General features: G+C 51.4%; 3 protein-coding genes and 1 long non-coding RNA gene across 4 annotated transcripts; 1 reads left to right on the top strand and 3 right to left on the bottom strand.

Annotated features, from left to right (window-relative positions):
• Positions 1-796: 796 nt before the first annotated feature.
• Positions 797-7042, bottom strand: RDM1 (RAD52 motif containing 1). The gene is made up of 7 exons (XM_074891808.1): positions 6948-7042; positions 5889-6068; positions 5377-5499; positions 4738-4900; positions 4077-4175; positions 2932-3020; positions 797-1502 (listed from the first exon to the last, which is right to left on the bottom strand). The coding sequence occupies exons 1-7, from the start codon at positions 7032-7034 to the stop codon at positions 1422-1424; spliced, it is 822 nt and encodes a 273-aa protein (XP_074747909.1). The 5' UTR covers positions 7035-7042; the 3' UTR covers positions 797-1421.
• Positions 7043-7250: 208 nt separating this feature from the next.
• LOC141953597 (uncharacterized) lies at positions 7251-8029 on the top strand. The gene is made up of 2 exons (XR_012631933.1): positions 7251-7391; positions 7883-8029. It is a non-coding gene; the product is annotated as an uncharacterized LOC141953597 (long non-coding RNA).
• On the bottom strand, positions 7329-10155 carry LOC141953308 (somatotropin). The gene is made up of 3 exons (XM_074891783.1): positions 9488-10155; positions 8940-9101; positions 7329-7541 (listed from the first exon to the last, which is right to left on the bottom strand). Exons 1-3 carry the CDS (start codon positions 9614-9616, stop codon positions 7341-7343), a joined length of 492 nt encoding a protein of 163 aa, XP_074747884.1. The 5' UTR covers positions 9617-10155; the 3' UTR covers positions 7329-7340.
• Positions 10156-14812: 4657 nt separating this feature from the next.
• Positions 14813-21725, bottom strand: CD79B (CD79b molecule). The gene is made up of 7 exons (XM_074891778.1): positions 21659-21725; positions 20867-21023; positions 18656-18697; positions 17516-17827; positions 16866-16984; positions 16524-16565; positions 14813-16151 (listed from the first exon to the last, which is right to left on the bottom strand). Exons 2-7 carry the CDS (start codon positions 20931-20933, stop codon positions 16053-16055), a joined length of 681 nt encoding a protein of 226 aa, XP_074747879.1. The 5' UTR covers positions 20934-21023; positions 21659-21725; the 3' UTR covers positions 14813-16052.
• Positions 21726-24926: the final 3201 nt, after the last annotated feature.

A 24926-nucleotide genomic window follows, 5' to 3' on the forward strand; every position in this document is an offset into this window, starting at 1 on the left:
AGGACGGAGAGGGCCCAGCAGCAGGCGGCCGGGGACACGCTGGGCAGGGCGGCATGGCTGCAGTTGAGCAGGCGCCGCTGGCAGCGGCAGGGGAGCGGGCAGGGCCCCCTGGGCTGCCCCAGGCCGCCGGCCGCTGCCAGCAGCAGCACCAGGAGAAGCGGGCGGCCAGGCCAGGGCAGGCCCATGGCGGAGCAGGCCCGGCCGGGGGTCGCCGGGCAACAGGGAGGCCGCAGGCCTGGGGCCGGGCGCAGGCCTCGCTGCTGTGGCCCCTGGCCTCACGGCTCCGAGCGGGGTCTGGGGCTTTGGGTGTCTCCACCATCAAGAGAATATAATAGAGTAGACTATAAATATGATCTCCACTTGAGAACTCGCCCCAGTAGAGGATTTACTGTGGCCCATGGAGGGCCGGTCCCTCCCTCCTGTATTCCCCCTTGTAAAACCCTGCATCTTGCTTCCCACTTGGATTTCTCTAAATTCAGCATCCAGCCATCCAGGCTTCACCTTCGCCTGCCCGGTTAAAAAGCTCACCTGGTATCAGGTGTCTTTTCCTGGAGCAAATCACCCCTTTCCTCTCCTTTTTGTTAAAACAGGCCACACTCCTCTCAAGAGGGATCTCAAATCATTCCCGTGGCTCTTCCCTGAGCTCTACCAGTTTTCAATCATCTTTCTTTCCAAAGAGAGGTCAAAAAATCTGAGCAGGGGTTTGTTATCAAATAAGCATTCCCTTCCACCACACACCCTCGTGATTTGGGGGGCATCCCACTGCTTGTGCCACCTCTGAGGTTCATTCATCACATTGGGTTACAAAATTTTACTTCATTTAATGAAAAAACAGTTCAAAATTAGAAAGAATCTTTGCTTTACATAGTGATAATGTCCCAACTACTTATAGTTGAGGCTCAACACATGTTACAAGACTTAGGCTTATTTCTTGAAAAGACATTTCACTTAAGAGAAATACTTCTTTCTGTGCCGGTGCAGACGTGTGTAAGTACCACAGCTACTCCTGCTGGTTAAGACATCTCCTCCTGCCGTCTCCGGCCTTCTCCTGCAGATCAGAGGGAACCTGAACCCTGCTCTTGCAGGGAGGGCTCGTTCCTTTTATTTTTCTGTAAGTGCTACGCACATCTGTTACGCTGTCTAAATAATAATCATGCAGCTAAGCTGGATTCCATATATAGCTGACCTGGATAAGTTGACAGGAAAACACTTCCTCTCCAAAACCAGCATATATTTTTGGGCTTAATTTTAGTAACAGTAGGTTTATTGCCCATTTCTTTTGCTGTTACGTATTTGGAGAAAAAGAAAGCATTGGATATGACGTGCATGTCATTTCACAGCATTAGACTTTCATTCCTAATCAAACACTGCAGAACTTCTGGAAACGACGTGAAGACAGAACTGTGCTAATTAGATGGCATCTAATGGAGCTCATCATCAAAACTGAGATCAGACAAAACTTCTTCTTCAAGGTCAAACTGCTCCAAGGACAATTCATTGACCTGGGAAGAGAAATCAAGAGTAAATTTCTTTCCAACATATTTTAGCTTCTTTCCTCTCCACCTGGAAATAACATATTTTGACCATGTACAAGAGACAACCTCCCTAAAATTTACCAACTCGGGAACATTTCTGTTTTGGAAAGACTGACCGATATCACAAGGCAATGAACCAAAAGGACACCCAGCAGCTCTCCTCCCAAGCAAGTCATGCTGAATTCCTGTCTGTTCCTCTTCCTATCAGGCTGGAAGGTGCCTTGTGGAGAGAGAGCACTGAATTACCTCCCACACACCATCACAAGGGAAGTGAGATGGCAGAGGAGGTGAGGGATGACTTCTCATAAAAGAGAGGTTGGAGAAGCAGCAGGCTTTCTGTTTGACTTAGCTGCTCACTTCTCTTATGGTCAGTACTTGTTAAGACAGCTCTCTGCGGGTTTAAAAGAGGTCAGATAGAAGGGGCTGTACAGAGGAAAATGCAGCGAGAGAACAAACCAGCAGAAATTTCATCTTCTCAACTGATTAAAAAAAATATCTGATGGATGTGAGTTACTTCACGGACCAAAATGCTCCTATTTTACTGCTACTCAGTAAGAAGGGAAGATAGTTCTGCCCATGGACGCTTCGTGACTCAGTGTCAGCAAATGGAATAGCGTGTCACAGGGTTTGTCAGACACTTCCCCCACGCAGACTGCAGGAGGAGTTAGGCACTGCGCAGCCCAGTGCTGAGGCACCATGTGAGAGCCATGCTGGCTTTCAGAAGACCACTGTATCCGTGGTCTCCCCCGGTGAATAGCAGTGTTTTCAAACTAAGTGAGATGAAAATCCTCTGCTCATGACTGGCTGCATGCAAAGGCTGGTACACAGAATTCATCTCACCAAGCACCATGATTAAAGTTTTACTGTTGTACCAGGGATTTTTGTTCAGTGCGTGCTAACAGATCCCAGAATTACCTGCAGGGATTTCCAAAGCTTTTAACAATCATTCCCTCCGGGTAAGGATAAGTTTATGAAGTGCATTTCTAGATGGGGAGTTTGATTTATTTAAGAACTTATTAAAAAATCATTTGATTTAACCTACTGTGACTTTACCGGGATTTTCACTCTCACAGATTCTCTGAAGAGCAGTCCTGGACACTGCCATGTGAGAGACTTCTCAAGCTGCACCATAACAGTCCTGTACCCTAACTGCTTGCTTTCCTGTGTCATCTAAAATATACATGCATTTCTGCACAAAGATACCAAAAAATGTAAGAGTTTTAAAACCTTAGCGTGCTGTACAATTGCAAGATGTAATTACTTCCTGGGATTTAAGATGACATAATTGCTGCATAAAAGGAGGATGTCAGAGGCTCTAACAGGTAACAGCTGTATTTCCAATCCCTAGATGTAACATGGAGATCCTGTGCAAAAGCTAAATATCCACTTCTTTTACCTGAACAAGCCCCTTCAGCTCCTCTTCTGTTAAGGCATCTGTGGGCTCCTCTTGGGAGGAATTGTACTCCACGGCCACTTTCCCATTCTCTGAAACAGAATAAACAGCCAGAGACACAGTTAGTTACTACTGTGTGTAATGACAATAAACCTATCCTCAACTCCAAATGGGACAATTCTGCTTCATAACGGCTGTCAGAGTGAGTGGCTGGTTGGTCTGAATGCGTGTGCTTCTTTCTCTGGTCTACCTGCCCGTCTTCTCTGCAGAAAACCAAACGGCTCTTACTAAATGGACTGGAAATTGAAATTGAGGAAGCAGAAATCTATAGAGAGGATGGAGCATGTTAATTGCTGCTCTCTGCGTGTGTGATGGATCAGAAGGCAGGAAGCTCTGCAAACCATCTGAATCCAGACACCCACCATTCAGAAGACGACCTTAAAGAACCTGAGGGAGGAATCGGGCAGATGGAAGGCCCCTCTCTGTAAAATGAGGATAGCAGCACTGACCTGACCCCATCAGGGTCTCTCCTGATACGCATAAAAGACTGAAGTACTCAGATACCACATAAACAGGTGTCACCTAAAAGCTCAGAGACCACAAGATCTGGAACCCAGAGAAAGTAAACCTAGCAGTTCCTGGGTGGGCACAGAGCCAGCTTCTATGATTGAAAACTCAAAGGAGATAGTAGTCCCAAAGAAGCAACACTGAACACAACAGTGGGGCACAGACCTTTGATGGCACCTGGCTGGCTTGGAACCAGGACAGGAACATGCAAAGTGCTGCAATTCAGTTCATGTTACCCCCGGAAGCAGATCCTCCTCGCGTCCCTGTTCAGCATGCACATGTAGTGTGAAGAAGCTCTCCCTACCAGCATTCACACTCTTGGAATTTGGAGTTTCAATGACTTATCATAAAAAAAATCTGACCTCCTGTCAGATTTTCCTTTCACTCGCAGAACTCATAGGGTGGAACCACTCTGTTAAATCATTAGAGACCAGAACACAAGTTTAATTTTGCACGAGACCCAGCAAACCTCCACGAATCCCAAGAAAGGTTCAGAGAAAAAGAATTCATATCAATTACCGTGAAAGTTATGATATCATTAGCCCAGACACCCCAGCGTTTAATACAAAAATAGGCCTTACCTAAGACTATGAGGAGTATCTTCTGAAAGGCACTAGACAAAGCTTTCCCGACTGCGAGTTTCTGAACTCTTCTTGTGGCTGTGACAATCTCGAGAGGATCTGAACACAACAAGCAGCATGTTATTGATATTAAGATGACACTCTGCATATGAAGCACACCAGCTGCATCGCAGTAGGAAACATAACCAAACACAGCTTTATGGATCTGATAAGAAAACTGCTTATGTTTTGGGAGTCGTCAGCAGCATGGCAGCACCCTCGCAGGGGCTTTGTGTGCCAACCCACAGCAGCAGCACACGATCCTCAGGCCTGTGTCAGGACCCTGCCCAGGGCAGCGCAGAGCCCTGCCAGCACCTGGGCTGTGCCACAGACACAATTACAAGGCACGTTCACACCAGAAAGTGGCTGTGATGGGGAATGAATAACGCCACAGGCAAGAGGAATAGAACAGAGGGTAGGAAAGCGATACTGGTGGAAGCAGGGAGGGAACGGGCGTGCTCAGGATCCTTTGCTGCATAGCGCAGCAGCTCACAAGGCCCTGCGTAGACCCTCGCCTCCAGCTAAATTCAGACACTTTATCAGACCCACAAACTGTGCAAAGCAAGACTGACCAGCGTCTGCAGCAGCTGCTAAGAGAATTCCAGATGCATCCAAAACATACCTTCACCATTTTCTACATCTGCCTCACCGAGGGCAACTCCCCTGGTGCATACCCCATGGTTGGGCAGTGTCACCTCTACAGCACACAGGTATTTCACAGATCGCTTCTGTAATGTCTTCCCCAGTTCCTCATTCTCCCCATCAAAGCCAGATACATTCTGCAGCTGTTGGGAAGACCACAGATAATTAATTTCAATTAAATAGGAAGGGAATGTTATGACCACTTAGGCCTACGCCTGCAGACCACAGACCTCTGCACAGCCTGTGACTCCAAGGCAGAAGCACATGGTGGAGGCAGAGCAGGGATGTTTACTGTTTTCACCCTATTTTAGAAATACCTCATAGTCCCCATCCTCTGGAAATCTCAGACACTTTCAGCACATGAAGACTACTGTCAGGCCTGCTGCTGCTTTAATCACAGCTGCCCCCATTTTTATTAACAGAAGCCAAGCTAGTGCCGTCACTCAGAGCAATCTTCTCTCCCCAGACTTTCAAAATACCCCCATTGTGGTCCAAAACGCAGCTCTTGTAGCTGTCTATTATTTGCTGATTTAAGGACAATCCTTCTTATTCCACCAACAACTCTAATTAAGAAGAGGATGAGGGGAAGGACGATGGATGAATATAAAGGGTCCCTTACTGTGATAATGCGACTGGACCAGCCGTTAAAACCAAGGTAGTGGTTGGCCAACTCCTGGCACTTGTTGCTGTTGAGGGCAAGGACTTGTTGCTGAAACCCTTTCTGCTTGGTGCAAACACAAACCTGTCCAGGAAAGAAGAACCCTGGTTAGCCAGGCTTTACTTGTAAGGTTCCCACTGCAGACACACCACTGACAGCTCCGGGAGAGCCATCTGAAGGTAACCTATTCTCTGACCGCATGCGTGTTTCTGACAGGCGTTAAATATTTTTTACCCAGGAACAGGCCCTGCAAATTATTCCAGAGGAGGGATGCTGGTGTTACTGCTTAAATGCTATCTGGGAGCTGGTGGTGGGGGACATCACCATAGTGGTAGTGCCCAGCCACAAATTAGTAAACTTTTTGCATATGGAGCATCACTGAGATCTACACGTATTTCATGTGATTTTACGCTGCTGCTGGAGGTCACAGTGCTGAGTCCTGCAAGTTTCCCTCCTGAGGCCGTTCTGCTTACCTTCAAGGGAGATTTCTGAAACAGCCTTTGCCCATTGCACGCGCGCTGGGCTCTGCTGGCATCTCCAGCTGAATAAAACTTGATGACGGCGTAATACCCAGGCCCTGCCACAGCAGCGTTTCTGTGTGCTCGCACGGAGTAGAGCAGCCCAAATTTGGAAAACGCTGAAAACAGGTAATGCTGAGGAAAAACAAAGAGAAAAAAGGGTCTTTTGAAATATCTACGGGTGCTCCAGGTGCTGAACAACAGCGACAGAACTACTCACAAGACCTAATTAGCTGGAAAACAAGGAAAGTTTTTGCTACTGTTTAACAGCAATAAGCCCCGGAATAAGGAGCAAGACTGAAGATGAGTGTATCTCCATAAAAACGCTCAACCTGGCTGGACCTCTGACCCCGACGATGTCTCATCTTCATTATCAACCAGCCTCTGCACCCGGAGCTGAGCAAAGACAGACAGGGGATTGAAAACCCCAGACTGCCCCGTGCTCTCTGACATCCTTTGTGTGGGCGCACTCTTTGCTGAAGCTTTTGGTGAAACACTGCACGATACTTTGCAGGCAGACTAACGGGGTTTTGTTCTCTCTTCCACCTGGTGTCTTTGTAGTTTTGCTGCACAGACCGCAAAACCAGCCATGGCAAAGGGGCAGAAATCACCCTGGGGTGGCCGGACACCCCCTCGGGGTTGCCCTGTGTGCCCCTGGGATACAAGAAAACTAAAAAATGATTAAAAACTAAAAAAAAAGGAGGGATTTAAAAATATGTCATTAGCACACAGGTGAAACCAACAGTACAGATGGGGGGGAGGTGGGGTCTTAGCTCCATGAGGGAGAGGCGTCATGGGGGGTCCTGGTTGCCACTCCTCAGCCCTGGGGGGGTCCCGGCCCCGCTCCTTGGACCTGGGGGGGCTGGGCCCCTCTCTTCAGCCCTGAGGGGGGTCCAGGGCCCCGCTGCCCAGCCCCACTCCTCCGCCCTGGGTGGGGGGGTCAGGGCCCCGCTCCCCAGCGCCGGGCGGGTGCTGGGCCCCGCTCCGCAGGCCCCTCCCGGCTCCTCTCCTCACCTCCAGGCCCGGCTCCGGCTCCAGGCCCCAGACCAGCAGCGTCTGGGCGCTCCCCGTGGGCACCCGGAACTCCAGCACCTCCGCCATGTCGGGGCGGCCCGGCCTCCCGCCCGGCCCCCGACCCGCCCCCCGCCTCGGCCGGGCCGCGGCCGTGAGCGTGGGGGGAAAAGCCCCCTAAATCCACCCCCCAGCCCCAAATCCACCCCCCAGCCCCACACCCGCCCTGCCCGGGCAGCGCCTCGTCCCTCCCGCCCCCCAGCGGCCTGTCCCCGCAGCCCCCCGAAAGCCAGAGACGTGTCGGCGGGTAGCGGGTTTATTCTCCGATTTTCTTTACAAGGAGCGGGGCAGCCGTGGGCAGCGAGGGGCCGGGGCGGGCGGGAGCCGTCCCCGGCGTCAAACGGTGCAGTTTCCCTCTCCGTAGCGCCGGCACTTCATCACCTTCAGGTAGGTCTCCACCTTGTGCAGGTCCTTCTTGAAGCAGGAGAGCAAGCCGTAGTTCTTCAGCAGGGCGTCCTCGTTGCGCAGGTGGATATCGAATTTGTCGTAGGTGGGTTTGAGGATCTGGGGACCCCGCGGGCTCCGGTCCTCCAGCTCCTGCGAGAGGATGGAGAGGTGCTGGGGAGGTGGCCGGGGCCTGGGGATGAGCATCCTCCAAGGGGCTTTGGCTTCAGAGGAGATGGAAGCTCCCCCCCCCGCCTTAATCATATTTCAAACATGCTTTTATGTGTTTATGGGAAGGGTGATTATGCAGGGGTGATGCTACACAAATTGCTGCCAGTAAGAAGGGAACTGGGCACAAGGCTGGAGGGAGGGAGGGAGGGATGTGTCTTTTGGGGTGTTAAAATAAGGGGAAAGTTGCAGGGTCTCTCCATAGCTACTCTAGCCAAGGAGAGGGGGAACTGGGCAAATAATTCTCTCTTCTGCCACTTTCCCAGTGAACAAACCTCTAACCAAGACCCGAGGCGCATACATCTGGAGCTCAGAGATTTGCAACCTGCCATTCCTCCTGCCCTGCTTTGCTCACCAGCTGGGACAGTAAACAGGACTTTTTGGTTAAGTAAACAGTGTTGTAAAAGGATGAATGTGATTATTTGTCTAGTTTTTGTGTACTGCTTCCCAGTGCCCATGCACATATCAAATGGAGAGCAAAATCCAGAAATGGTGCTGATACATCTACCTGCTGAATCCAGCTGAAGTGCCAGGACTAAAGATCTCTATTTACTCTCATGGCCTGACTTTCAGAGTTATTTAGATGCTAGAAGATGTAAATAATTGTCCAGATTAATTTCTCACAGATACAGGTCTCGGAGCTCTAGCTGCATGGTGATGCTGGCAAATAGACTTAGAGAGTTTGCATAACTGAAAAGGTGTCCTGGCAGATAATGAGTGATTTCATTTAAAATAAGAAAGCAGAATTAAAGAGTGACCCTTGAAGAAGGTCACTCTCCAGCTCTCAGCTGTCTGGGTGCTGTATTTAATATAAGAGAGAAGCATCAGAGTATAGGCTTCCATCTGTACAGATTTATATGCACTGTTTATACAAAATGTCGTGAGTCCTTAAAGCCAGGTTGCAAACTTTGCAAAATTTACTCCACTTAAAGTATTTTGCATGGAAATGTAGCAAACATCCTTATGTTACTGTTTGTACAGGAGACTTAACCGACTGAGTATTCTTTGGTGCTGGGTTTGGAAAGACTTTGGGTCTGGGCTGTTGTGATGTTCGTGGCCTGTACTGCTATCTGAGTGCTTATGGCAGTGCTATTAACATTTGTTACGTGTTTTCTTATACTCCCCAGTGATGAAACTTGTGCAATGGGTTGTCATGACCTCATTATCTTAAGGTAAGCAAAGTCCAAAGGATGCCACTGGTCTTGAGAGTGGAAGGTGGAGAGATTTCTCATGGTCTTTGGATCCTGTGGAAGACCCTGAGAGCTGAGTGCCCTCTGTCTAGATCTCTGTTATTCTGTAATCATGCTACATGCTCCAACTTACCCTCATGAGAGCTTGGATCCCTTCTTCCAGGTCCTTTAGTTTTTCATACACTCTGTCTGAGGTGCCGAAAACCAGATTGTTTGTGAACACTTTGCTTAAGTATTGTACTGGGGTCAACCAGGACTGGATGAGAACCAGTGAAAACCGAAGAAGCTCCATGTCCTGAAATTAAGAAAAGAAAGGGTTGAAGCTGTGCAGATGAGGTATTTGGTTAGTTCTGTGTCCTGCTCCCTCTGAAACAGCCTGGAGGTGACCCAGAGATGTGCCACTTCTTTGGGCTTCAGCAGATACAGACAAGTTTGCAAGCTGAGGAGCACCACCCAGCCATATGTCCTGTGCAGATAATAGTTTTTCTCATCTTTGCGATGGGAATATAACCTATAGTGTAACCTAGAAGAGTCTTTCTTCATGCAGGGTTTAAATAGTAAAAAAGGGAGAGGAGGAATGAAGCACTGAAGTGCTCACAGATGGAAACCCTCTGTTCCTGTACTGAAGCACAGCTGGGCTCTTCCAACAGGCCTGTGCTTACCCCGGGGGAGAGAACTCACCGATTTCTGCTGGGCATCATCCTTCCCCGTGGGAGCAGGGATGGTTTCCGAGTAACAAAATGCTGCCTGGGAATTTTTGTTGGCGTGCCTTTGGTCCTCTGGAATATAGGTGCGTTCCTGTGGAGACATCCCGAATACACTCAGATCTGTTGCCCATGTACGGGGAGAAGATCATGGACACTTCCCCAAGCTGTCCTGAGCGGTTACTCTTTGCAAGAAATAAATGTGAGACATGAGGTGTCTCTGCAGAGGGTTGGCAGGCAGGAAGCAGCAGTTTGTATGTTGAGGCAGTAGCTATTGGACCTAAAGGTCTCCCTCTCACTGAGTGAAGGTGCTAAGGTGAATGCAAAACATGCTTGGACTGAGTTCTTCCAAGGAGTAGATGACCCCCAAGGACAGCTCTTGCCAAAGCTCATGCCAGCTCCTGGCAACAGGAGAAACTGGATACTTTTAAGTACTCAGACTCACCCAAGGCTGAAGGTGACTGACACAGGAAGGTCTTGTGAAATATCTGTGCCATCCCCCACACTTCCAGAGCCAGGTTTCTCTCTGAGCGAGCTGACCGTGTGCAGTAGGTTTGGACGTGGGCAGCGATGGCCCTGAGAGGGGACTGTGCAGCACCAGAGGTGGGGGCAGAGAGCTGAGAGGAGACAGGGTCCGGGCAGATGGGACCTAACATGTCCTGTCCTATTAAGACCCTTTTGCCTCATCAAGAGCTGACAGAGAAGACACCGATAGTTGACAAGGCTCTTTCTAGGAAGTTACACCATCCCGAATCTGTTAAGCTAACGTGGAGGAGATGCCTGGAGGCCACAACACTTACGAACTCCTTGTATGTCTCGGCAGCCAGGAGATGAAGGTGCTGAGCCCTCACCACAGCATTGGCAAACAGGTTGGAAAGGGGCATGGCCGGGAAGGTGGCAGCTTCCTGTGGCCACTGCAGTCCCAGGGTGATCACAGCAATGAGGAGAGGAGAAAACCATGACCCTGCAGCACAGCGGAGAGGAAAGGTGATAGCACTCCTTCAGTGACCATGCTGAGGAGCAGGGTGGCACCTGGGAATTAATCCCCAGCCTCTTCTGTCCGTGCTGGCTGAGGACTCACCTTCCCTGATGTCTTGTTGGACTCTGCAGGTGAGCTTAGCCCTTCCCAAAATCAAATGAAACCCTGTCCCCTTCCACTAGGCGTGCCCTCGGGGCTTGTACTGAGCCCAGTGCTACAAGCAGTGTCTTCCTGGCTGAAGAGTCGTCATTGCTCCATGAAAACTAGAGTGTGGCCCTGTGTTTCTCCCTAACAGTCGCGTGTTTTTCCGTAGGCCTTGCCCTCAGGAGAAGAGCAGAGTGCTCTCCCCATGGCGTGAGGGCAGGGGATGGTGAGTACCAGGTGAGGGCCTGGGGGTACCTCACTTTAGGCTTGGTTTACACCATGCTGCTGATATGAAACCGGGTGGCTGCCTTTGCTAGGACGAGAGCTGATGACATTACCTGTGCTGTGACCAGCTGCTTTTGCTCTCTGGGACATACCTCTAGAATTTGGTGACCTTTGTCAAGCCTAAAGGTTTCCAAGCCATGACATTTAACTCCCACAAGTGTCCATCTATGCTTACACAGACCACAAAGTTAATCTCAGACAAATACCCTTCAGTGGAGAAATGCCCTGGAGCCTGTAGGACTTGGACATATGCATTAGACATCATCCTGATCCCTGTAATATGAGTTTTAATATCCCTGCCAACATTTATGTTAATATATGTAATAACTATTATAACCCTAGCTTGACCTTGTTGCTCGTGTTCTCCACCCTCTCTTTGCCCCGTTTAGGTTAAAGACTACCTGGATTCCGTTTAATTCATGGATTAAAGTCACACTGTAGGGAAAGGTATTCTTTTTCACTGATTTATAAGTTGCCACATTTTAATTTAGGGCTGGCACTGAGAGTGTGTAGCCCACCACAGTACCACCCCATCATCATCTCCCACCACCCTAAGCATGCAGCAGCACTGGCAATCCTTGAAAATGAAAATAAATAAAAGTACCTGGAGCCATTTCTGCCCGGTGAGTTGCTCAGGTGTTGCTTGACAGTGGCTGTTTCCTCCTTTTATCTAGGCTGGTAAAGGCAACTGTTGAGCCACGCCTTATATAGCAGGGGGTCTGTTTAAAATGTATATATGTGTTCATGATCACAACAACATCTCTATATCTTCTCCATGCATAAATGTACAAGTGTTCGCAATGGTGCTACCTAATTGTAGTCGTTTATACATAGATGTAAAGGTTGGGGAGGTTGTTTGCCCAGGGGTGAAATCAGTGCTGAATGATTTCGCCATATTCTGCTGTTTATTGCAAGGAAAAGTTTCTTGACCATTGGAAGACCCGTCCCAAATCAGATCAGGGTTTCTACCCAGTGGAATTTGCCGTGTCCACCTGATGCTCCTGCCTGGCTCTGCAGCCTTGGCCTGCAGTTACCAGGGCTCACAGGCCAGTCTGGGAGACGTCTGACTTAAAGCAAGTGGGATGTTTTCCCCTTTATTGTTAGTGGGGATAGAGCTGGATGGATGTTTATGAATCCTATTCCCGCCAAGATATCTTTCACTTTCTACCAAAATTTCAGAAGTTCAGCAAATAGTTTTGCTGAGCTGGTTTGCCACAGGTGTGACAAAGAGCTTTCAAACCCAAGTGCTTGTTCGGGTACCAGCCTGCCCGTGGCAAATCCAGATGCCAGAGCGCTGGGAGGTTCCTCACATCCTCGGCTGGACAAGGCTATGAGAAGATCTGGGTATGAGTGTCCTGCTCTTGCCTGAGATGCAAACGTGAAACATCTCTGGATTAAGCAGAGGGCTGGTGTGGAAAGGAGGTGGAGGCAATGGGGAAGACGAGAGGTCACGGCACACCTATCCCTGCTTTTGAGCAAAACAAGACAGAACCTGGGATGGGCAACTCCAGGGCGGGCTTAAAGGACTTTTACTCCTTGTAAGGCACCGACTGCCCCAAACCACCTTGTTTTGGCCTATTGTCTAGGGTTCAGGGGTGGTGATTTGACTCCCCCGGCCCTGGGTTTGCTGTGCCACCCTGGTGTGGCTTCAGTTCCCGAGAGGCAGCAGCATCACCGGGGGTGGCTGGAGCAGAGGGTGCAAGAGCTGGTTAATAAACATGCCGGGGAGAGCGCCGTCTGTTCCGAGAAGCCCCTGGGTGTTTGCTCGCTGGAGTCCTGGTGGTGTTGCAGAGTAAATGTCAGTCCCTAGAGAAGAGGGAACAGTGGGTCCTGCAGCTATCAGGTATCCCGTCACCCAATAGCCAGCAACATCTGGGTGTGTTTTTCTACTCCAGATCGTGTTTAAATATGTCAATATTTGTCGGAGATGAGCAGAGCAGCAGGCACCCCAGCCCAGCACAGGCTCTGCTGCCTGTTAATGATGATGCTCGACCACTGCAGCGAGATTGGTAACAGCACCTTGCACCCGAGTCCTGCCCATCACTTGCTGCCCTGCTGCCTCTCTAGCTCTGTTAGTAAAAGCATGGTGCTAAATCAACATTTTTTATTTTGCAGTCAAGCACAGAGATGCCAGGATGATCCAGGCTGTGTGGTGCCCCTGAGGCTTGGTTTGTCCCGGATCATCTCTGGGCGTTCAATGAGGCAGAAGCATCGTGGAGAAGGCAGTGCGTGACTCTGAAATGCTGGGCTGGGCAAACACACGCCACTGGCAGTATTACAGTTGCATAAGCAGCTCTCAAATATCAGCTTGGCGTTTTTCTAGCTTTCAAATGCCTGCATTTGCCACCCAAAGTAGCATCTCATAAAGCACTCTGACAGTCTCTAATTCCCAAGTTCCTTTTTTGAAAGAGTAAAAAAACCCCTCAATTCTCTTCAGGGTGGTCCTGTGTCCACTTGTCTTACCCTGAGCATCACCAGCAGCATCTAAACAAGTGAAGCCACTTTCCCTGCAGGCGTGTGTGCTCCTCGGTCCTCCTGACCCCCCAGCCTGGGCTGGTTGTGTGGAGACGGCCTTCCCAGGCTGATGGGTGAGCTGCAACCAGGGAATCTGAACCGAGGAGCCAGCTGCTGGCCCAGGCTCTGCACGTCGGTGGGCAGCGACATGGTTGACGGAGGTTTTGTGTGACGGTTGACGACCTCTGCTAGCTCACTACTTGGAAGGTAAATATTCATTTTCAGATTGAATTGATGGGTTTTACTGACTGGGACTAGAACTGCTAAGTTTCACAGAACCCATTTCTAAAGATGAAGCTGAAGAGGTCCAGCTCTGTAACCCAGGCTGCCTGGCCATCCCGGTGATGGTAGGGATACAAATCAGGACAAAATACAGAGCATGGACCATATGTACTGAAATATATTTATTTATATTAAATTCATTTTAAATACAAACCTAACTCAATATAGAATCAAAACAAACCCTGTCTCTAGGCTCCCTAGGAACTAATCTAAGCATTTAAATAAAAGACTAACACTACAGAAATACTTGTCTGCATCTGACATTTTGAAGCCCTGGGTTAAGAGGGTGGCCGAGCAGCAGAGCAGAACTGGGGTCGCTGAAACTGCTTTTGACACCAGTGGCTTCCTCTCCAGGTGCAAAGAGCAGATTCTCCTTATTTTCGTATGATTCAGTTAAGTCAGTTGAGCAAGTTGTTTATGCAGAGCTGAGAAAGCGGTTGGGACCTGGGAAGGCCAGAAAATTTGCCTTCCTATTCCCTTTCATAACTAAAAACAAGGGCTGGAGAGATGAGCTGTGCTAGTCCTAAAGTCTTGGCAAACACGGAAACCAGGAACAGCCAGTTCGCTTCTCTCACTGTGAACACTCCTTTCTTTAATTAATCAATTTTATAAGTAAAACATGTTTAAGTAACATTTATATACATGTGCATGCAACTAATTTGGGATAGTTTTATTTAACTAGTAAAAATCAACCTTAAAATGCTGCTTTTGTGCTATTTAAATTGAATACCGGTTTTCCATGAAAGTGGTTTACTACTAAACAAGAACCACCCTGTTCCCTGCTGAAAAGTCCTGTTTGCTCACAATTTTGCCCTCCCTTTTCTGCCGGCTGTTTTGGGAAGCAGAGCGGTCCTGTCTTCCTCTCCTCAGGGCCCGAAATGTGGTGAGCTGCAGGGGTGCAAGGGCCTTGGGCTCTCCAGGGGGGCCAGACTTTCAGCCCCAAGGTCCTCGTCACCCCCTTGTCCTGCCTGGTCCAGCCAAACCCCCCAAACGCACCGCGCTGTGCTAGCCATGCCTCTGCGGCCCCCCCGAGCCCTCCATGGGGTGCCCAGCCAGCCCTGAGCCCCGTCACCCGCACAGCTGCTGCAGCCACGCCAAAATCGTTTTTATTAACAAAACCAATTAGTGCCGCTCAGCTCCGCTCCAGATGTTTTTTAGTTTCTCTTGTGAGACCAGATGTTGCCGGGAGCAGAGGTCCTGGCTCTGGGCCCTGTTCTGCTTGGGATCCTGGCGATGGTCTTTGTCTCTCATCCCCAGCTGATGTCCTGGGACCGCAGACCGCCCGTGCGTGCTCAGCGAGAGCTTCCAGGAGAGCCCATGGCTGCTCTTGGCTTTACATCCCTGCCCACGCTCAGGTCCCTGACGAGGCGAGGTTTGGTTTCTAGCTAAGATAGACCCATGAAAAGCAGCTCCTTATTCCCAGGGCATCCCACTGACACCCTCAGACCAGGCTTGGCAGGATGGAGCAGGATGTGAAGTTACCCGTTACCTTTATTAGAACTTGAAAAAGCAGTTGGACATTTGTGTCCCACAATTTACATCTTTCCCATAGGTTCTGAGGTGGGATGTGTCCCTCACCATGGGGACGTCCTTGTGACATGGGCCAGGTCTTGCCTGGAGAGGAGTAAGACTTGTGCAAGACCCTCTGGGTGAGAGCTGCTTCCCCAGGTTTTTCTGTAGTCTTTGGGGAGAAAGAGGTGATTTTGTAGGATCCTTCATCTCAGACAACTGCCAGCTTGGCCTGCTGGAGATGTTTGTGGCTTGAGAGCTAAACAGTGGCCCAAAATCCACTTCTCATAACACCCACGTGGTGCTGCTCACCTTGGCTCCTCTGCCAGGGCAGCAGTGGGGTCTTGCAGCCCACAAGGGTCCTTGCAGCACAGAGAGTGATCACACCTCGTCCTCTCCTTCCCAGGGATGGTGGGGCTGGAGGAGACCCGCCACCCACCCTGGTACTTCCATTGCACTAACCATGCAGGAGTTCAGCACCGTGCTGTGGGGCTGCCTGGGGTTTGGGGCCAGTTTGCTACCAGGGGAATTGCAGGTGGCTCCTAATTTCTACGTAGGCTTTAGGGGTTCATCAGTGGGGCGGTGAGAGCGACAGTCGGGACAGGGCAGCCTCGGTGGGCACAGCCCAGACGTGACAAAGCGAGAACCCAAGGGCAGCAGGACCCGAGCTCTGCGCGAGGCTGCTGAAGGTGGTTGCAGCCCAGGATCCAGGTGTCCATCAGAGCCGTGGTCCAGGGCAGGAGCCAGGGGCCCGTCCCTGCGGGTGCCGGCAGGGTGCTGGCAGGGAGCCATGCCACTGGTGCCAGCCTGGTGGTGGGTGCAGGACCCTTCACTCTTCACCTGGGTGCTCCCCAACTGTCCACTTGGCCTTCACGTCCCGGAAAGGAGTGATGTCCTCGTAGGTGGCCATCTGCTCCACCTCCAGGCCCTGCACCAAGAAGAAGGAGGTTGAGACACAGGAGGGGGACCACGGTTCCATCCACAGTGGTTCTATCTGCAGTGGGGTTCCATCCCCTTAGGACCCCTCAAGGGGGACCCATTCCAGGCTATTTCCCCAGAGACCAGGGCAGCTTCTGAGAGGGGAGAAGATGGAGATAGGTGGCTAGATGTGCTCAGAGCTTGGCTTGGTTTTATGAGCAGCTCTTTCCAGCTGTTGTGCAACAGGCACTTGGAAGGAAGATGCCCTGATGCACTCTGCAAGGGCTGGTGGTACCTAGCAGACACCCAGCAAGGGCACAACCGGCTATTTCAAGGCTCAGGTTGATACTACAGAGGTACTTTATAATTATTGCAGCATTACCTCATAGGTGTGGTCCTCCTCTGGGCTTTCCTTTCCTTCACCCTATGGAGAGGAGAGTCACAGGTTGTCAGCATCCACCAGGATCCCCCATCCCCTGTCCCCAGCTTTGTCCCCCCAAGCCAGGTCCCACCACTTCCACAGGCAAATCCACAGAGGCCCACACACGGTTTTAGATGCTTATTTTCCCACTTCAGCTGGACATGCTCCCATGCAACAGCCCCAAACCCAGTGCCTGCCCATCCCCATCCCTAGCAGTGTCCTGCCCAGGATGCAGGACACTGCTGTGAGCACGGCAGCGGCGAAGCTGGGGACATCCCCACTGCTGGAGACACTGTCACTTACTTTATCTAGGAGGAGGAGCATGGGGACGCTGATGAAGATGACAAGCAGGATGGACTGGATGATGATGATGGCGTCTTTCAGGGTGTTCCTGCTCTGGATCTGCTGGATGTTACTGTGACCTGGGAGCAGAAGCACAGGAAGGGCCCCATGTCCCACCTCTGTGCCAGGCTCCCGGGGAATGGGGACGAGGTTGGCATGGCCAGAGGTTTGTGTGTCAGTGAGAGCGGAAGAGGGGGGACCAGGGTGACATGCCCTTCCCCTTGGGAGAGACCAGAGCGTTGCAAACTGTCCCTGGGTTTGGCATCAGGGACCAGCTCTGGGATGAGACACCTTGGGCAGGACCCACCACTAGCCAGGACCAGGAAAAATCTGATTTATTAGGGGGATGAAGTTCCTGGGATGTGTTTCTGAGGGATGGACATACCAGGGCAAACTGGGAGAGGTTGCCCTGCTGCTTGGTGCCTGACAACAAGCAAAGAGACTTCTGAGGTGCCAGGAACATCTACAGTTGTATCTGAAGGGGTCTCACCAGTATAGGGAGAGGTGGGTGCACAGGAGCATGGTGTGGGGTTCATATGGAGGGGGAAAGGGTGAGAGAAGGAAAAAGAGCATCTGCTCGGGTACATGGAGGATGGGGACCTCCCACTCACCCATGACTCTGAGCTCTGTCCCACACAAGTGCGGCCGCTTCTTCTCTGACGTGAGGTTCTTGCTGTCACACACGTAGATGCCGTTGTCCTTGTAGGTGATCCTGAAGATGGTGAAGTTGATGAATTTGTCTTTCCTCTCGATGCTGTAGCGGGAGGTGTTCTGATCCAGCTCGTAGAGGTCATCACTGTCCTCTGCTGCTTTGTACCATTGCACACGCTGGGGCTCCCAGGAGTAGCAGATGAAGTGGACGGGCATGTTCTTCTTGGCCTCCACGTAGCGTGGCTGCTGCTGCACCATGAGGCACCCGCTGTCTGCCAGGGGACAAGGGTGGTCATGGCAAGCAAGGACCCAGCACCGGGGGAGCGTGAGAAAAAAGGTCGCTCCCATGAGACCCCCCAGCATGTCCCAAGTCAAGAGCTTTCAATTTTCATGGATTATACTGATTTTGAGCATTCAGCTTTGTTTTGGTGAATCATCATTGTTGGGGTGTAGAAATCAGAGACTTTTGTTGAAAACATGCTTTTAATGAAAACTCCAGTTTTCTATGAGAATGGCTTCCCACCGCTGCTCCCACCCCTCTGTACGTGTGTACGTCTTGTTAGTCCCAGATTCAAAATTACAGCCTGTGCTGGCACACACCAGCCCTCGCTAGGACAGACCCATCTCCCCAGCTGGCTTCTCTCATGCTTCCACATTTTTTGCATTTTGCTGTATTTTGTATTTTTGCCTGTGTTTTGGTCCCAGAGCTGGTGAGTTTGAGGGCTTGTTTGGGTTGCAGAGTTCATGCTTAATACCCCGTGGGTGGGAATGACACCAGCGCTGTGTGCATGAGCCCAGCGCCTGGTCCCAAGGCACGGCTTATTCATGCAATGTGCTCTGCAAACACAGAGGAAAAATGTGTGTGTGCTTAGGAAAGACAAAACTGATCCGGCTTTGCAGAGGGACACCAAGGTGCAGGGCTGGGGAAATGTCACGGAGGAAGTCACAGCCTTGGAATTGCCTTTGTGATGGAGAAGGCCTGTGGGTGATGGGACATCTCCAGCTCTGCAGGGGACCGGCACCTTCATGGCATAGCCAGTGGGGATGGGAGGGACCCCAGGGACGCGAGTAGGGAAAGAGCCCGGTGGGTCTGAGGTTACCTGTGCTGTTCATGGTGTTGTTCTTGTCTGCTGAGATCCCACCTGCAAGACAGGAGAAGGGCCCTGAGGTGGTGGCCAAGAGCCCACGTAGGACAAGCCCAGGTAGGATGTGCCATGTGGGATGGCACGTAGTGTGGGTCCTTCGTGCCCACTCCATGTGGGATGGAGTGTTTGGCAGCATCAGCCAGAACCCCACTCAGAGGACAAGGGGCAGCGCAGATTTGGGTACAAACCCTTCTATTTCTATCCCATCTCCTGAATCTTCTCTCACTAAGCTGCTTTCTGGTTGACATCCCAGTGAAACCTGCCCTCGCTATTAATATCTCACTAGGCTGGCACCTCTCAGAAGGGCTCCAGACAGACTCATGCCTCTTTATTTACACTTTCCATTTTCTGAATCAACCAGAAACACTTTCCCTGGTGGGGCTTCCCTGGGCATGGAGCCCTGTGATGGCCAGGGGGGTTCTCAGACCCTGGGACCATGCAGGCCCCAGGACAAGGGCTGGATGGAGCTACGGGACCTGCAATGCAGTGCAGGAAGCAGGGTGAGGTGGGGACCCACCAGCACCCATGGGTGCCCCTGCCCGCAGCTCCAGTGCCCCTGTGCCTCAGTTCCTCTTGCTGCAGCTGGGCAGGAAGCACCAGCCCTGTTTACTGCACCGCTTCAGTGCCCAGCTCCATCCACTCGATGAATATTCGCCAAACCCTGGGGTGGGGAAGCTGGCATGGGGGTGGGGGCTGCACCACCTCCTAGAACATCGGGGCAGCTGCAAAACTCCCCCCAGAAGAGGAAGAGGAAGAAGAAGAAGAAGAAGAAGAAGAAGAAGAAGAAGAAGAAGAAGAAGAAGAAGAGGAAGAAGAAGAAGAAGAAGAAGAAGAAGAAGAAGAGGAAGAAGAAGAAGAAGAAGAAGAAGAAGAAGAAGAAGAAGAAGAAGAAGAAGAAGGAGGAGGAGGAGGAGGATGAAAGTTCAGTTCCTTAGCCTGAGCTTTGCCCTGAGCCTTGTCACCCTGCTGCAGACCTTCCTGCCCCGAGCAGCAGCCTGGCAGGGACCTTCTGGCTCAGCTGTGGGCTCCTGTCCCTGCCCCAGAGCCTCTTCCAGGTCCATGCTGCCCTGTTCAGCTCCAGCACCTACATCTCTGCAGGCAAACTCTCTTCTTCAGCCTCATTTCATTTTTTTCTGAGACGGGGAGAGGTGCCTTGTCCGGGCTGTGCACTGGGTACGTGTCCCTGCTACCTGTGATCCTGCCGGACGGCCGGGACACAGGGCTTTTCTCTCCATGTTTTGTTGGTGTTTCTAAATGAAGACCAGGCTGGTCCCTCACCCTCAAAGCCCTCACACCCCTCAAAGCCAAGATTTCCATTGCAACCATGGGTGGGCTGAGCTTCCCCTCTCCTCCCTCAAAGCCACCAGGAGAGCCAGGATGAAACCCTGTGACCTCAAATCTGTGCTGAACTTGGGTGGCCACCCAACAGAAACCATTTAAATGCCCTTTCTCCTGAGGACACTGGTTTCCCCAGCTGAGGGTGGGATCTGCTGCAGGTTTTTATGGGTGTCCCTGCACCAAGCAAGAGGGGTTGGAAGGGGAGAGGAGCTGTGTCCTGAGTTTAGCTGTTGCTTCCCCATGGGGATGCAAAGGAGAACAGCACAGGGATGTTCACACAGGGCCCACAAATCACCCCCAAAAGCCTTTTTCCTGTCATTTCTCCTCTGCTCCCAGGCAGCAAACCCCATGGAGAAAAAGGACGTGTCTTGGCCACGGCCTCAGCAATGTGCTGGCCCTATCCTCAGGGCTCTGAGAGCAATAAATGATAAAAAAACAAAAACAATCCTTCTTTCCTGCCACCTGCAACCACAGCTGGACAGGCTCCGCACCCGCTTGGCACGGGGCTCCTGCCAAAACCAGCCAGCCAGCTGAGGAAGTGTCCCATCTCTGTGCCCTCCCCTGCACCCCAAGGGCAAGCAAAACCCAAAACCTGAGGCAGGCATAGAGCCCCAAGCCCCTGTGGGTCCTCCCTGGCTCCGCTGTGCCCGGGGCTGGCTTCCTACACAAAGCAGGATTGAGACTGGCGATTGCAAAGCTTAAAACTAAACCATTTAAAGCCAGACCTGGGTGAAGTCCCTCATTGCAGTGAGCAAGGGATGCATGCTGGCACATCGCCTGGGTGCACGTTTCTTCGCTCTGAATGCAAAGCCCGTGTTTGACACCTACCTGTGACCAGAGCCATCAGCCAGAGTTTCGCCAGGAGCACCCAGAGCCTTGTGCAAAGATCAGCCATCTTTCACTGCAAAGGGCTGGGAAACATCCAGTCTTCGGCCCTCGCTTCTGCAAAACACAGCGGTTGCTCCAACCGGCTTGGCCTCTGTACCTAAAAATGGCAAAGCTGCTGCTACACGAGACGGCCCCTTTCCTGCTCATGTAAATCCTCCCCAGTGGGGACTTTCCCCTAGGGGCTGGTTTTGAATGCAGCACAGACGCTGGGGCGGCCGGTGCCTGCGCCCTAGGCACTGTCCAACCTCGTGTCTCCGGGCTGTGCTCGTCACGGTGGTGTTATTTGGTGGAGGTGGCCACGACTGGTGTGGGTCTGCACCAGAACTGGAGATGAGCCCATCGGCAAAGCACTCAGCAATGTAAAACCTGACCTGAGCACAGGAGATGTGTCCAGGGAGTGGGATGGAACCACCTGCACTGCCACATCCCTGGGGGAGTAGAGGATGGGGCCCCCAGGGTTGTACCCCAGCTCCACAGGAGTGTGGGCAGATCCCCCCCAGTTTAGCCCTGCAGGTGATGGGCAGGGGGTGATTCTGGCCGAGTTGCAAGAGCAGGAACGCTGTGGGAAGAGGAGATGTTTGTGGGGTTTCTCCTTCGCCCTGCTCATTGTGGGGTGCAGTGGGATTGGTCCCCCAGCTCCTGTCCCCAGCATCCCAGAGAGTCCCTGCAGCTGCCCTTCTAGGGAAGGGTCAAATCTAGAAAAGAAGAGAGACGGCCAAAACAAGATCTCACCTCCCTTAGTGCCAGCCGTGCCAGCTGCTTCACCCTCTGTTTGACATGACCAAGACCCTCCTCCATGAGTCCTTTGGAGACAACGATTCCCTGGGGAAGCACAACATGGTGAGCTCTGTCCCCCTTTGCTCTCATGCAGAAATATGGTTTCCCTCCATGCTGTGCCCTCCGGCTGCTGCGTGTTACTCGCTGAGGGCAAGCACTGAACTGTAACTCCATGTGAAAAACACCTTTGGGTACTTTTGCCAACAGTGTTGGTCCCCAGAGCCTGGGTATCTCTGCCTGGGGCCTCCCCAGCCTTTACCTTCTGCAGGTTTGGTGGGTTTTTTGCTGGTTCTGAGCATCCGGTGGCTGCAGGGAACCAGCCTGAGCTTCACCTTGTATGTGAGGGGACACGAAGCAAGAAATAAAGGTTTTCAGAGAAAGACTGGCACCAGGAGGGAAAGAGAGATGATGGGAGAGGTGCCTTCTCCTGGTAGGGCAGACAGGTCGTGCCATGCATGGTGCTGTATGTTGGGGCTGTGCTGCTGAGTCCCTGCTGCCATCACCTCTGGTCTTGCTGGAAAAGCACAGCCTGGCCGTGACATCCTGGGGATGCCCATGCATTCAGCAGGCACTTCAGGGATTTTTATCAACCCCTGGGGTTGGAGATTGGAGCTGTGATGAGTGAGACAGGGATGCTGGAGGTGCCTGGGAAAGCCCCGTAAGGCAAAACCAGGAGCAGGGCACAAAGTACAGAGTGTTCACAGTGATGGTGGCCAAATTACCCCTCTGTGCTGCCTGCAGGCTCCCAGACAGACACAGACCTGCTCCAGAGGGGCTCGATCTCCCCTTGAAGTCCCCTGTGCTTGCAGTACTCGGTGGCATGGGATGTAGGGAGACCTGATGGTCTCATGGAGAGGGTCCCGTGTCCCCATGTCTCTTCCCCTGGGCCACCCTGGGTCCCCAGCCCGCAGCACATGGCCAGACCATGCTCTGTGGGCAGAGCAGAGCCCCTGCCAGGCCGCTCATTCTTCCCCGGCCCATTCCTATTCATCGGGGCTTAGGTTTCACTGCTGTCTTTTCCCTCGCTGCGGGAGGACAGCGATGGTGAGTTGTGCCACCTCCTCCCTCCAGCCCCTGCCTGCGTGGTACCATGATGCTCTCAACTTGAATTACGCCAGTGCTGGGACGAGCTGTTCCAGAGAGAGTGAAAACACAGTGGCAAGGCTGTGCTGTGGCCCTTGGGGACGTCAGCAGGTCCCGGAGGCGGCTCCTCCTCCAGCCACACATTGACGCAGAAACCTCCTTCGCCCACCGCTGCCCTCTCCTCGTGATACTGAACTGCTCCCGTGTGACCGATGGGGCAGGTTTGGCCCCACAGACCCTGGCATGGAGCAGCTCGGGGGGTCTGCACCTCCTCCAGGCCCACCTCTCTCTTTGGTTGAACCTGCAGCAGCATCTCCTATAGCTCCTAGAGCCAGGGCTCACTGCTGAGAGGCACCAAGGACTCCAGGGGACTTGTTCAAGGGCAGAGCAGAAGCTCTGGGGTCTGGGCTGGGTCAGATGTGCCGGGGTGGGCAGCCCAGGGGGTCTCTTGTGCAGGATGGGACCACCAGGTCTTGCTCAGGATGGCAGGTCCAGCCAAGGCCATGAACAGGGGCTCCCCATATCTGCCCTGGAGCAAGGGGAGGGAGCATTTACCTCTCTCAGGGGCAGGGAAAACACTTTTCCCCTCAAACACACACCAACGCATTTGGTATCATAATAATAGACCATTTACGGTTGTTTATTTTAAGAAATGTACAAAGAAAAATGGCTTTAGCTCACACAAATCCTGCTCTTTGGCATTCTTCCCATCACTGACGACACATACGTACAAGCAGCATTGATTGTGAACCACAATCCGGGCTGGAAACTGCAGCGCCGTGGATGCTTCCCACACAAACACCACTGAAAGCAGCTCAGGCTCCTGTTCCAGGGAGCATCACCCTACGCAACACGGAAATGAAAGCGCAACGCTACGGGATGAGCAGAGAGACCCCGGCTCTGCCGCCTGGCTGACAGCACGTGGATGCAAGCAAGCTCAGCACCGCTCCTGGCCAGCCTGAACGTGGGGCATCCGTAACGGCTCAGCGCCAAAATCAGCCCAAGAAAAAAAAAAAATTATAATAATAATACAAAAAGACAGACCCTTTGGCTTCAAGAAGCAGCCCTTGTTTTAACTGGAAGACATTTTGGTTCATGTTTGTTTTGATCTCAGGTTTTTTTCCCTTTTGAAGGCAGAAGACGGTCCAGAGATGAACTCGGGGCCTTTTATACTTTTGTCTTGATTTACTTTCCTTTTGCGTAAAGAGCAGCAAAACCCTTCCCCCCCTGGGAAAATGCTCCTCTGCTGGGAGGTTTCCTGGTGAGGACCTGCCTGGCCCCATCAGGCTCTGCAGAGACCCCAGCACGTGCCACCGGGTCCTCTCCAGAGACCCAGCCAAGGGAAGGAAGCTTTGCTCGAGTATTTTGAGATTTACACCCTGGTGGGAGCATTCAGGCTCCTGGTGCTCGGTGGCCAGTGGGGTTTAAGGGACGGTTCAGACACCTGCTTGGATCCCCAGGGATGAGTCTCGTTAATTAACGCTAACCAAGAGCACTCCAGCGGGACATTTCCTCTTGCTATGGGGCTTGAAGAAACCCTCTAGGGTTTGTTACGGGGACTGGGGGTTCTTGGACGAGGTTTTCCAAACTCTACCTTTGTCCAGTGCTTTCCTGCCACAAAATCGGGATGAAACAGGAAAACAGAGAAGAAACATAACTATAAATACTGTTTACATTCATACCATGGAGACCTGAATGATTTATCATTTCAATGCATATTCAGAGACCTTTAAAACCTGATATTTAACCCTGAGAACATATCTGCAGATGCTTTGTTTTGGCTATGCAAACAAATCTTTAAGACATAATTGCACTTTCTCTGTATATAACAAAAAAAAAAAATCCATAAATCTTATTCAAATATTCAAAAGAAAGGTGCTAATTTAAGACATTGGAGATTTTTGTTCACAAAACCTTGTCTTTTCTGTAATTATTCTTAATATTATTTCACTTGGCTCATCTTTCACTGGCTACTTGGCTGCACTCTGGAAGAATAATATACAAGAAAATCTCTTAATTGTGAAATAACATTAATAAATAATTACTTTAAGTAGAAGGACAGCCATACTCATTTGTTAATGTCTGAAAAACATCGTTACCATGATGAGATCATTTCAAAACTAAAATGTTTCTCTTTCAC

The sequence above is a fragment of the Strix uralensis genome, chromosome 22 (assembly GCF_047716275.1).
Source record: "Strix uralensis isolate ZFMK-TIS-50842 chromosome 22, bStrUra1, whole genome shotgun sequence".
Lineage (NCBI taxonomy): Eukaryota > Metazoa > Chordata > Aves > Strigiformes > Strigidae > Strix > Strix uralensis.

Bases quoted from the DNA above. Each gene is read 5' to 3' on its own strand.
- RDM1 (XM_074891808.1), bottom strand. From the start codon at position 7,034: ATGGCGGAGGTGCTGGAGTTCCGGGTGCCCACGGGGAGCGCCCAGACG. The intron at 6,069-6,947 runs GTGAGGAGAGGA...GTTTTTCCTCAG, and splicing joins AGCCGGAGCCGGGCCTGGAG to CATTACCTGTTTTCAGCGTT. The intron at 4,901-5,376 runs GTAAGGGACCCT...TCTTCCCAACAG, and splicing joins GGTCCAGTCGCATTATCACA to CTGCAGAATGTATCTGGCTT.
- LOC141953308 (XM_074891783.1), bottom strand. From the start codon at position 9,616: ATGTCTCCACAGGAACGCACCTATATTCCAGAGGACCAAAGGCACGCC. The intron at 9,102-9,487 runs GTGAGTTCTCTC...TCTTAATTTCAG, and splicing joins ATGATGCCCAGCAGAAATCG to GACATGGAGCTTCTTCGGTT. The intron at 7,542-8,939 runs GTAAGTTGGAGC...ATCCTCTCGCAG, and splicing joins GGATCCAAGCTCTCATGAGG to GAGCTGGAGGACCGGAGCCC.
- CD79B (XM_074891778.1), bottom strand. From the start codon at position 20,933: ATGGCTGATCTTTGCACAAGGCTCTGGGTGCTCCTGGCGAAACTCTGG. The intron at 17,828-18,655 runs GTAACCTCAGAC...GTCCCCTGGCAG, and splicing joins CAACACCATGAACAGCACAG to ACAGCGGGTGCCTCATGGTG. The intron at 16,985-17,515 runs GTGAGTGGGAGG...TTCTGCTCCCAG, and splicing joins GACAGAGCTCAGAGTCATGG to GTCACAGTAACATCCAGCAG.